The following is a 12120-nucleotide window of genomic DNA, read 5'->3' as shown; positions in this document are numbered from 1 at the left end:
GACACGGATATCTATGACTGCACTTATTTTGGGACGGAGGTAGCTGTAGCTTCCTAAAAAGAACGACATACCGTAAATTGACCTGATTTATTTTTTCCTATGTTAATTTCTGTCGTCTGTATTTCTAGTCCATCATAGGCAATGTTGCTGTCTCTCCATGATATACAGATGGCTAATTGACAATTGCAAACCTGTTCCTTATTTTCTATTTTCTACTTGGATAATAGTAGTGCCTAATTATTTTGTACATGGCCTTTTTTTGGTGTCTAACTAGTACTCCCTCCATCTACTTTTGATAGTCATATTTTATCTTGACACACAGACCAAGGATAAGTGATTCTACTTATCATCCATTTAAATATGCTACTAGTCATTCCTCGTAAACAAGCGATTCATTAATATTTACATTTCTCGATGCTCATGCAACCAATCTTGTGTGGAAGAATGAAGAGTCATGTATTAAATCCAAGAAAGTCATTAAGATGATAAGTTGTTGGATTGAAATATGCCTATCAAAAATAAAATTTTCAGATTTAGAAATATTACTATCAAAAGTAGATGGAGGAAGTACTAGCTACTAGGAAACTTTACCCCAATTCAAGCAATAAATAATTAAGCTGTGAGCAAAGAAACTTTCTTTAGTCTTACAATCAAATCATTACCATTGAGAAAGGTTAAGCATTAACCACGGGTTTACTTTCATAATTAGCTTCCTAATTATTGTACTGACCGTACTTTTCCAGGGTCATGCAAAACCATGGGTACATCTTAAAGCTTCCTCCCAAACAAACCAAAAGGTTTCAAAAGCTCCCTTGAAATGCATTGAGGTCTAACTCCGGCCACCATAATTTTCTCCTTTGTATCTACTACCTTTATCTTCATTCATACACTAACAGTTAATAATTAATTGAGATAGGGTAAACGTCAACTGTTTGCTTATTCGCCTAATTCCTTGCTACTCTGTTTCACTTTCCTGCTCAGGAATACTTTAGAAAACAAGTTGTTTTCAACTGGTCGGTGCTTAACAAATCTTCAGCCACTCTATCCTCGAATAAAAGAAGAGATATTCACCTCATCGTGAGCTCACGTGGTTCCCACGAAGCATATATGTTAAGACAGAAATCCCCCTAAGGGGAGCAGCACCCTCAAGGGGTCATCACTTCCTCCAAAGAATGATATCTTTTCTCCCTATCAAAATCCACCATAATAAGACTTGCGTATTAATTATATATGTACTTACTCCTGCATGAGATGCTTGAGATAAAATTACCAGTAAATTGTTGGTGCTGAACAACACATGTCTTCTTGATGCATATAACCAATTCGATATTCTTTTCCTTTTGGGTAAGCAACCACACATCCTTGGCTCCTTGCTTATGGTCGAGGTATCTTATCTTACTTTCTTTTTTATGTATTATGCTGCTTTTCATTCTTTTTTCATGCATTTATCCGTGTACCGTCAAATTTAGCATCATAGAAGACATCTAGTAGTAATTTGGGTTGAGTTGCACGCACAAATCAGCCAGTCCAACCCACAAACTTGAACTAATGAGAGGAGCAATTCATTTATACTCTAACACTCTTCCTCATATCATCATATGAAGGCTTCCTCAGATCTCAGAGGTGGAATAGAAGTGAGTTATCTCTTTATTTGCGTTAGCCAGCACTCAAACCCAATTATCCGTAACCTTGACACCATACTGAATTCCACGTATGAACCGATTTAAGAAAAAAAAATTAAGCTGATGGAAGGAGGACAATTCACTTGTGTGCTCTAACAGTTTGTATTCGCTAGCTAAGATATACTTCTACTTGGGGTTACATTGAGATTGTTTGATTGAGGCATTTTTATGATATACTCCCTCCATTTCATTTTAAGTAGCCATAAGTTTCCATATTCAACTTTGATCATCCATCTTATTTAAAAAATGCTAAAATTTATAAAACATAAGTCAAGCATAAAGTATTATTCATGTTTTATCATATAATAAAAGTACTAATCATAAAAAATAAATAAATAAGACGGACGATAAAAGTTGGATACGGAAACTCATAGTTGTGTTTAAGATGAGACAAAGGGAGTATATAAAATGAAAATTCATGCTTAAGCCATGTATAAGGCCAGTATTGCACATAATATCGTCATCACTGAGTATAGCAAATTGGAGTTGCAGTTGAAGGTGAAGTCTCGTCATGTCGATGGATGATGTAATAAAGTAACACACGAGTTAGCGTAATTAGCTAGAAAGACAAGACACTATTCATTTGTGCGGTTTGATGATTATGTTTCCACATACGTACGTACATTAACTTGTACAAGAACTTAAGTTATTCTCAATAAAGCATCCTCTTTCTTGAAAAAAAAATTGCACGCAATAAAACCATGAATAATACAGTTGCCGTGCCAACATGTGCCTCTGACTCTACAACGTTTCTTCTTTCCTGGGAGAAAGCTGTTGGGACTTTATCGAGGCTAGTCTTTGAAAAAGAGGCCTACAGAAAAAATCCCCGTGTGCTGCTGTGGCGCAGACGGCGGCCGGTGGAGCGACGGGCCCAGCAAAGCCGGAGGAAAGCACGGCGCCGTCGCTTTCCGCGCGTCCTTGTGCGGGGATCAAAGGGGAAGACGCCACGGACGGCCCGATGCGCCCCAGCGGCACCTGCCAAAATCCCCATCGGACGGCCGCCGTTGGTTCGGCGGTTGCCGGCCTAGCCCCAGTTGGTCCTTGTCCTCCAGATTTGCGAAACCTAAACGTCCAGAGAAAGGAAAAAAAATGTTTGTGGTTTTGCTCGTGGTCAGCCACTGAGGAGTGGGACCGAAGGTGATGTGTTGACCTGCCGGGCCCACTGTCATTGAGGTGCTGTGGCTTTCCCGGTCCTGTGCGGTTTTGATGGAAGTGGTTGTCTGAGTAGCCCTGGTCCAACCTATGCCTGTCGGCATTTTTTGTTTTGCAAATCCACCCCACTTGCATTCTTATTTTATTTTGCAATCCATCTCTTAAAACAATTTAAACATAGTATTGACGTTATTGATTGGAATCCTTATCTCTATGATAGCATTATAATCATTGTTGATGTTATTTAATTATAGGCAATAGAAAGTGGCATATGGGGAGAATAAATAGGAGAATAATATTCTGTTTGACAGAGCTATAACTTTAGTTCAAGCTACACCTCTCCTGGAGTTGAAGCCCAACCAAACGATTTTAGCTATATTAAAAAAAGAAGCAGAGCGAGTTAGAGTGATAAGAAAATGAACTAGAGTAGAGGAGAAGGACTTGGGCCGTTCCACAACTCCACTCTAGACTCTGCTCTTAGAATTAGATTTCGGAATTATAGTCCTACCAAACAGGCCATAATAAGTTGGTGTAAGATACTAAAAGTATAAGATTTAAAATCTGAAGCATATTATCAATTACATTGTGAGTCTACACGGAACCTATTACTAAATATACTATAAACCATGTGCAGAAATACCCTAAATTTCCTTCGTCGGTCATGAAATACAAACGAGACGGTTTAGGCAGACATAGATACTGAATGTAAGAAATGTTACAAACTATATTGTGATGCCACCCTTATTCATTATATACAATGCCAAGGGAAAATTTTTTAAATGATATATCTCGCTGTTTTATTTATAGAGAGATACGACTTTTAATTCATACGCTGCAAAATGTTAAAAGATAAAATAAGACATCGAGGATGTACACAACCATTACATTAGTATATGTACTATTTCGAAAACGGAATCATCTATTGCCTCCCCCACCATCGTAGTCCCCCCATATAAATTAAAACCACCTCACCTAAAAACTTAACCAGTGTTTCCACGTAAAAATCAACCCAAAACACTAGATAGGAAAAAGACTAAACCTCGTAATCATAGTCCCCGTTGGAACGGTTTGAGATATAGAAAAAAAAACCACCATATTCATTAGTACTCCCTCCGTTTCAGGTTATAAGACGTTTTGACTTTGATCAAAGTCAAACTACTCTAAGTTTGATTAATTTTGTAAAAAAAAGTAGTAATATTTTTAATTCAAGACAAATATATTATGATAATTTATTCAATTATAGATTTAATGAAACAATGATAGTGTTGTAAATATTACTTATTTTTTTTCTACAAGGTTAGTCAAAATTACAGTAGTTTGACTTTGACCAAAATCAAAACATCTTATAACTTGAAACAAAGGTGGTAGTAGTATATAGCTAGTGCCTAGGTAACCATACATTACTTACAGAAAAATAAACGTATATAATATATGCATGTAAAAAAAAGTATAATCGTAAAGAAAAAGCTCTTTTCAGGAAAAAGATTCATTTGCTACTCTGTTGTTCTCCGAATAATGCCCCCCACAAGTGGCAAAGAATTAAATACCATCGTGCCCTCAGGGGCACCAACAAAAGTGTTCCAACCCTAGAAGGCTGTAATTAACACGTGCAAACCTACCATTAGCGAGGCATTAGTAAACGAGGACGGTAGTTTTGAGGTCACATAACCCCAGCTGGCCCGTTTTTCTCTCCCCCAACAGCACGTCTCAACCAACTTGTGTGTCTATAAAAAGAGGCGTTTGGATCCCCGCGAGCTGTAGCCCGGAGGCGAGGGTGGGCTTAGTGCATGGCTATTCCCTCTCTGCCTTAGCTAGATCAAGCTAGCTCCTTTTCATTCTTGGAGAAGGATCGATTAGGAAGATAAGTTCTTCGCAAATATAGATAGCTTCTTTTCTTAATTTTCTCCTTCTCAGTTCTCGTTTTTTTCTTCTTGATCGAAACCGATCGATCATATATATAGTTAGCTAGCATCCTTGTTGTTTTTAATCCCAAGGATCTAGTTAATTAATTACTTCTTGCAAATTTCATGCAAAAACTGATACACAGACACAAGTTCGATATAATTTAATTTCGAGCTTTGATCATATCGTCCCCTTGATCTTTTCCTTCTCTCTTTGGAAATCCCATCAAGGCTCCATATTTCCTTTTGTGGAAAAACGCCTTAGATCGACGATCTGAGCGAGAAATTCGAATTACTTTTCGTCTCCTCCTAGAGATCATCATGGACAACGTTCTTCTGGATCGCCGGTCTTCCGGGAGCTTCGAGTTCCCGAGGAGAGGCGGCGGATTCCGGCCGGGGCACCTCGGCGGCGGCGCGACGCCGGCGATGGCGCCACGCCAGCAATACAAAGGTGGCGCGTGGAGCCATGCATCACTACCCGCGCTCCCGTACGCGAGGCCTCCGCTGTACTCGTCGCCGTCTCTGCCTCTCCTGCCGTCCAACCAGCCACCTCTCCTGCCGCTCCCACCCGCCGCCACCAAGTACGCCACTTTCCCGTACCCGCCTCCGCCGCAGCAGCCGCCGCGCAGCGGCAGAGCTAGTACTCCGTCGACGCGCCAGAGGGACAGGAGGAGGAAGCCGTCGAGGCCGCCGCCGTCGACGGAGACGACGAAGGGAGGAACACAGAAGAAGAAGCCGCTGGAGCGGGCAACGCCGCTGCCGCCGGCGCCGGCGGTGGCGGAGGCCCTGGACGACCTGGAGCAGGAGGTGGCCCGCAACTTCGTCCAGGACCTGCTGCACGTGCTCGCGCCGCCGCCGAGCAGCCTGCCGCTGCCCAGGTTCGTGATCACGTCGTCGTCGTCGTCCCCCGCCGCCGGCAACAAGGTGGTGCCGCCTCCGCCGCCCGCCCCGTCATGCAACGCCGAGGCGGCCGCCGCCGACAGCCTCCGCCGCGTCCTCCGCCTCTAGGATCGATCGATCTATCACACGGTGTGTCCTTGGATCCTAGCTGTGCATGACCTGTCTAATTAATGTGTCTATTATTATTTCCCACCAAAATTATTTTCTTTGGTTGGGAAAAAGACGTACCGAAAGTAGGAGAAAAAAAATATTGGAAGATAGAGAAGAAAAGTTGTGATGCTCGAGCCATGGTCGGTCGAGTTGTCCGGTAGCTTGACCGCGATGTTGCGTTTTGGATGGATGCTAGCTCTGCACTCGTCAATGGTGAGTCAGGTCGATGAAGACGACGATGTTGCCTAAGCTTAATTTGTGTGTGTGATATATGTTATGCTAGCTACGTAGATATCTAGGGTTTTACGTCGCGTACATGCGTATGCAGTACGCACGTAGTGTAATTGGGGTATTCTTGATGATATGGGGTGATGAGTTTTTGGATTATTACCCTTGTATCAAGAAATTTACTATGTACACATGTGGTCTACTCTGTCTCCACATGGTGATGTACACAAGTGGCATTATTGATGTATGGTACGGTCTAGTTATTAATCATATGAATGTGTGGGTGTGCTTGACAAAATATTGGAATATATTGTGTTCTTGGATGTATTTGTGTTTGGCTGTGTTTATATTCAGTGGGCTACACGTGATGTGACGTATTCTGGGGAAGAAGTTAAAGACTGCATGGTAGTGTTTGCTTTGCTACGTAATCCCTCCATCCCATAAAAAACCAATCTAGTACCGTATGTGACATATCCTAATACTACGAATCTGGGCATACATCTGTTCAGATTCATCGTACTAAAATATATCACATGTGGTTCTAGATTTGTTTTTTTTGGAAGGAGGGAGTACTCCGTACGTACTACTGTTCTACTCCTTAATTGTGAAGTTACGAGCAACGATAGAAGGCGTAATACATTTGCTACCTGAAAGTTCCTCTTTCAGTACTGATAGCATACACTGTATTATATGCATGCCTCAAGCTAGGGTGATCATTGGAGTTTTTGGCATGGCGCCTGTGGTTGATTAACAGTTAACATGCAAAGTTCTTGCTATATATGCAGTCAGAATCTGGGGGCAAACAAACATGACAATTTTATTCCTTTAGTTTATTAGTAGATAAAATCCATTATTATTCACCCTATGAAACATGAATATGAGTGATTTCGTATGCACAGAATTATAATTGAGTAATGAAGATGATAGTATATAGAAGTATAAACTGTATTAATAGTAGAGTCAACTAAATACAGATATAGGTACGTGCTAAATGAGAAAACGAAAGTTGTTTTTGTTTGGTCAAATAATTGGGGAAGTGTAGCGTGTACCTCCACTTTCAATGTAGAGGCTGGGGTTTTAATTCATTTTCTAGAAAGAAAACTATTGTGATTTTTTTAAAAAAAAATATGTCATTGTTTATATAGGTTGGAGGCACATTCAGATATTGTGATTTTAAAGTTCAAGAAAAACATTCATGAATTATTTTTGTTAGTATAGGCGAATAGATACACAACTTAAAAGTTAAAACAGCTATTTTTAGGGACTAAAGACTCCGTTCGGCACTGCGGTAGATTTTGATAATCTCTTGTTTGGTCCAGCACCTTTTAGTATTTGGCAGACTGATTTTTCCTTTAATCTATGTTGTAAATGGTAATATTGATATTACCGTCTGAAAATATACACAACAATAATCGAGGGAATCAGGAAAGTTGGATAACGTATTTCCTTTAATCCTGATTCTACCAGTAAATCAAAATAAAATGATTATACATATATAGGTTCCTTCGACAAAAAAAAATCAGAAAAGAAATGCGAGTGAAAAAAAATATCAGAAAGAAAAATGTGTGCATGCACTCAGGTGCTCTACAGTACGGTCAAGAGATTTTTCAAAGGTGTGGCCAAACAAGTCATTTCCGAATGCCTATCAATATAAAATGGCAAAGCTTTGCTGTTTAAAAAAAAATCCGCATGCCTATAGTTCTAGGAGGCTTATATGATCCGCTTGTGAAAATTACTGGTTTAGTTACCTACGTACAGGATTCGTTTTTATATATAGTAATGTGCTATGAATCGTTTTGTAGGTTTGAGCTCCTCTCCTTTTGCTTTCTGCAGCTTTATTGTTATACACAATCGACCAAAATATGCTTTAATGAAAATAAAAAAAATATCTTCTTTATCAACAAAGAGCACACAATCGATCTATGGCATTAGAAAATAGAAAATTATGGGAAGCTAAATTAATCATGCATATATATATGTGCCGCAATTATTAATCCCTAAATAATTCCATGCATGGTATGTACATGCAATCAGTAATTTAGTAGTACTACTACTTGATTTTGCCGGCCAAAAGGGCGGTCTGGCTGTACTGATAGCCAAATTGCCGACCATATGCATCTAGTGATATAGGAATTCGTACGTACGTATATACAGTATATATCATTGGCGCGTATTCAGGGACTTTGGGTATTGGTGGTCCAATTTGTGTGTATCATAAATGTAATAGAATGATCAAAGTGCATCATACTAATATATTAATAATAGAGGTTTCTTCTTCAAATTTTTTGTACAAATATATGTAAAAAAGTTAAGCCATATTCAAAATACTTTTAATGATAAAAAACAAAATAAAAATATTGATAATTACTTAATTTTGTTGAATAAGATGAATGGTTTATTCGTATGTCCAAAGTCTATGATATTAAAAACCGGAGTACAGTATGTCGGGCCTAACCGCATGGAATTCAATTAAGCTCACAGCAATGAAACAGTAATAAGCATGTAAAACAAAGGAAAAAAAATCTATATTTGACATATTTTACTCACATCAATCTCATGTCTGTTAAATGAATATACATATTTAAAGAAAACCAAATAAAACAATAATCTCGCTGCTATCAGATAAAAGATTAGGGGTGACGACAAATAGTATTTGGTACCTTCGCTGTGCTGCAAGCAAGGTATTATGGAATCCAACGTCAAGGCACAGCATATGCTCCCACGTCGGCGTTCGACGTACTACTGTGGTGGCCTGTGTAATCTGTACTATACATCGATATCCTCTCGGCTTGTTCTACTGCTGCTCACATCAGGAAGCGACGGCGAGGAGTATCTGTGATATCTGTAGTTATCTAAAGAGAACACCGGTTGCTGTGGACTGAGATCTGGTGGCGATGCGAGGTTCCTCTGTGCAGGCAGCGGGTTTACTCCCTTGTACATGAAGTCCTCGCCGCTGTAGTTGCAAAGTATTGTGCACGTAAGAGCTTAATGTGTTTCGTTAGCATCCGGTTCGCTATTGATGCCATGATTATATCTCAAGTTATATTCTGCTTTGCTTTCGACCTTTTGAATTGTTGTTATGTGTGAATTTCATGTTTAGGCACGCACCTTTTCCTTTGAAAGCTATCAACTTCGTCTTTGAGAGTCTCTACAGGAAGGATGCTATCTTCTCTCGGAGTGAGAGACCAGGGACTCGGGGCAGCAGGCTCATTTGAGAAAAATCTTCTCCTAATCAACTGAAAGATGCATTTCAACAGCATTAGCAGATGAAAACATAGAGGGAGGAAAAAATCAGTGTATTAATTCTAAACAAACCATGCGGAAAAACTTGATCACGGCTTCTTTGTCATATCTTGCTTCTTTGGCAGCCTGCAATAATCAGAAATCGACTTAAACACACAAGAACTAGCTCAGAGTAACATTGTGCAGACCCTACCAATAAGAATCTTTAATGTTTTCCTCTACCCAAACCATTACTTAGTAATGGATCTTGATTGCTACAACTACATAAGAGAATGATTTGCAAGAACTTTAGTATGTGGCAAGAAGAGAATCTAACCGAGAGGAGACCAGAGTTCCCAGGAAAGCTATCTGTGAGTGGAAGTTCTTCACTACTAGGAAGCAGGCCCTGTTTCTCAACCCACTGACGAGCAAAATCAACAAGACTTCCACTGCTAACTCTAGAACCATCTCTCGGAACAAGATCCACTTTATTAGCAATTACAAGGTAAGGCACTGGAAGCCCACCTGGTCCACCAGATCCGAGTGGAGCAGAAAAGGTGCCAGTTTCAGCAACTTCAACTGCCCATTTATTCAAATTTGTTTTGGTCTTCCTCTGAGAGAGGTCATAAACAAATATGACACCTGATGATAATAAATGAAACAATGAGTGTACTAAATTGTTAATATTGATCGATAGGAAACACATTAAGAGTTTGGGTCAAGGATCTGATATAGACAGCTTTCTCTAGTGGTTTCTCCTGCTGAAGTACATACTGGGAAACAAATTGAAGTAGAGATAAAACTAGAGTTGCTGCTCGATAACACGCGACAACTAAAATTTGGGCTTCATGTGAACATATTCAAGTTTCAAACAATAAATGGATACCTGTGAAAAAAAAAAGCAATAAAGGGGCTCCAATGGGTACATAGATGCAGGACAGTAATATGCTGGTAATAAAGAGATAGTCACATGACATTTACCATTAATTTGTGTATAGAAAATTGAACGGCATGTTCTGTAGCGTTCATGTCCTGAAACATCCCAAAGCTCAACAAAGAAGTTCCTTTGAACGTCGCTGATGATGTTATTAGAAGAACCGCCTGCACTTCCATAAGTAATATGCTGAAATGATAACAGTAAAAATGTAAGCAGATACAAATAGCAAAAGGTGCAATTGAGGAAAGTACAGAGCCAGAGTGCCTACTTTAACGCCAACCGCACATCCTACTGTCTGGGCAGGTCGAGCAATAGCAGAACCCTTTAAAATGAGATGCACCAAAGAGGATTTCCCAACACCTGAGAAGGTAAAATGGAATAATGACAATGTATACATCTGGAGAACTATAGTCAGCAATGCACAAGTACATGCCAGCTATAGTGCATTCATTTCAGTTATATGCAACATAGTACCATCCACGAGAGAACAGTACATTCAGTGAAAGGCCACATAGAAAATTCAGTCCCACATGATGCTTGGTCTACTGTGTCTCAATAGGCTCACTATTTCCACCTGGACTAAATGTTGGGTAGATAACATACCTACTGCCTCTTTGGTACCAAGTTCCTCCTTGGTATCCCACGTTTTCAGAGAAAGAAAAATGGCGCAATTCCATCCAAGGTTAGTGAGCACTGAGCACACCTTCTTGGTGAATAATTGGAGAACTGAACAGCCAAAAAACATTTCAACTCTTGTATCTCTGCATGATGATTGATTGATGGTTTCCTTTCCTACTCTTGTAAGATTTCACCAACTCTGCACGACGATGTAATGATGGGTTCATAATTTCTTTTCCCACAAGAGTAGGATTTCACTAACTCTGCATGACGATGTAATGATGATGATGTTATGATGGATTCATAAATTCTTTTTTCCTACAAGAGTAGGATTTCACTAACTCTGTATGACGATGTATTGATGGGACCACAGTTTCCTCCCACAGGAGTTGGATTTCACTAACTCGGCATGATGACGGACTGACGATTTCCTTTCTGGTTTCTAGCTAGTCAAACAAATGCACCTTGTTTGTTTTCCACTACATTGGTCTTGTTAATATCCGTGCACAAAAAGCCTAGCTCAAATCCCCTCACATACAAACAGGCAAGGCTAACCGAATTCATCAAAATGCAAAATTCACTTCATACCAAGCCACTATCCCTCTTCGTCCCTTGCACCACCTAAACAGACAATTCACAGTGGATCACAATCATCAGCCCCGCGACGTCCTAATGGCGTTCCCTACTTGTTTCCACTGAGTTCAGCGAGACATGGATTTGACAGGTATCAGGTTCGGAGAGTTCGCAGATCAACGAAATGGGGGGTCACGACGGAACAGACCTGAATCGCCGACGACGAGGACGCGCACTTGGCCGAAGGGGCCCACGCCGTTCTGCTCCAGCCCGCCGCCGCCGCCGCTGCTCCGTCCGCCGCTGTCCTTCCAAAACATCGCAGGCCTCCCGCACCGCCCCCGAATTGGGCGTCGGCGACGGCGACGGCACGCACGAACAGAGAGGCTGGAGGAATCACCGGACCAGAAGAACCCACCGACACATGTAGGCCGCAGGCGCAACCCGATCCGCCCCTGGCGGGGGCGGCGGGAAAGGGGTCTCACCTCACCTCTCACACGGGGAGGATTCGAGCACCGACAACGGGGGCTCGCGCGCGACGGAGCGTTCGTCTGGGGGATTGTGGCGGGTGGCGGGTGGCGGGTGGAACAGATGATCGAATCGCGATTGATTGGATTTCTGACGGAGATAGGAGATATATGGCTTGGGAATAGCTACTGAAATGTGAAAAAATACCTTGGCAAAATTTCACCTAAAAATTTGTACTCCCTCCTCATATTACAGACACTTTAACTTTTTTTTCTTAAGCGAAACTTAAAAC

The 12120-nt window shown here is 40.8% G+C and overlaps 2 protein-coding genes across 2 annotated transcripts; one reads left to right on the top strand and one right to left on the bottom strand.

Annotated features, from left to right (window-relative positions):
* Positions 1 to 4591: 4591 nt before the first annotated feature.
* LOC4332218 (predicted GPI-anchored protein 58) lies at positions 4592 to 6340 on the top strand. Its single transcript, XM_015772347.3, has one exon. The coding sequence runs from the start codon at positions 5057 to 5059 to the stop codon at positions 5741 to 5743; it is 687 nt and encodes a 228-aa protein (XP_015627833.1). The 5' UTR covers positions 4592 to 5056; the 3' UTR covers positions 5744 to 6340.
* A 2176-nt stretch (positions 6341 to 8516) lies between these two features.
* On the bottom strand, positions 8517 to 11880 carry LOC4332217 (small GTPase LIP1). The gene is made up of 7 exons (XM_015777431.3): positions 11572 to 11880; positions 10441 to 10532; positions 10217 to 10358; positions 9573 to 9877; positions 9329 to 9382; positions 9122 to 9249; positions 8517 to 8966 (listed from the first exon to the last, which is right to left on the bottom strand). The coding sequence occupies exons 1-7, from the start codon at positions 11678 to 11680 to the stop codon at positions 8780 to 8782; spliced, it is 1017 nt and encodes a 338-aa protein (XP_015632917.1). The 5' UTR covers positions 11681 to 11880; the 3' UTR covers positions 8517 to 8779.
* Between the last annotated feature and the right edge of the window lie 240 nt (positions 11881 to 12120).

This window comes from Oryza sativa, chromosome 3 (genome assembly GCF_034140825.1).
Source record: "Oryza sativa Japonica Group chromosome 3, ASM3414082v1".
In the NCBI taxonomy this organism is placed as follows: Eukaryota; Viridiplantae; Streptophyta; class Magnoliopsida; order Poales; family Poaceae; genus Oryza; species Oryza sativa.
This window is presented reverse-complemented; position numbering and strand designations above follow the sequence as displayed.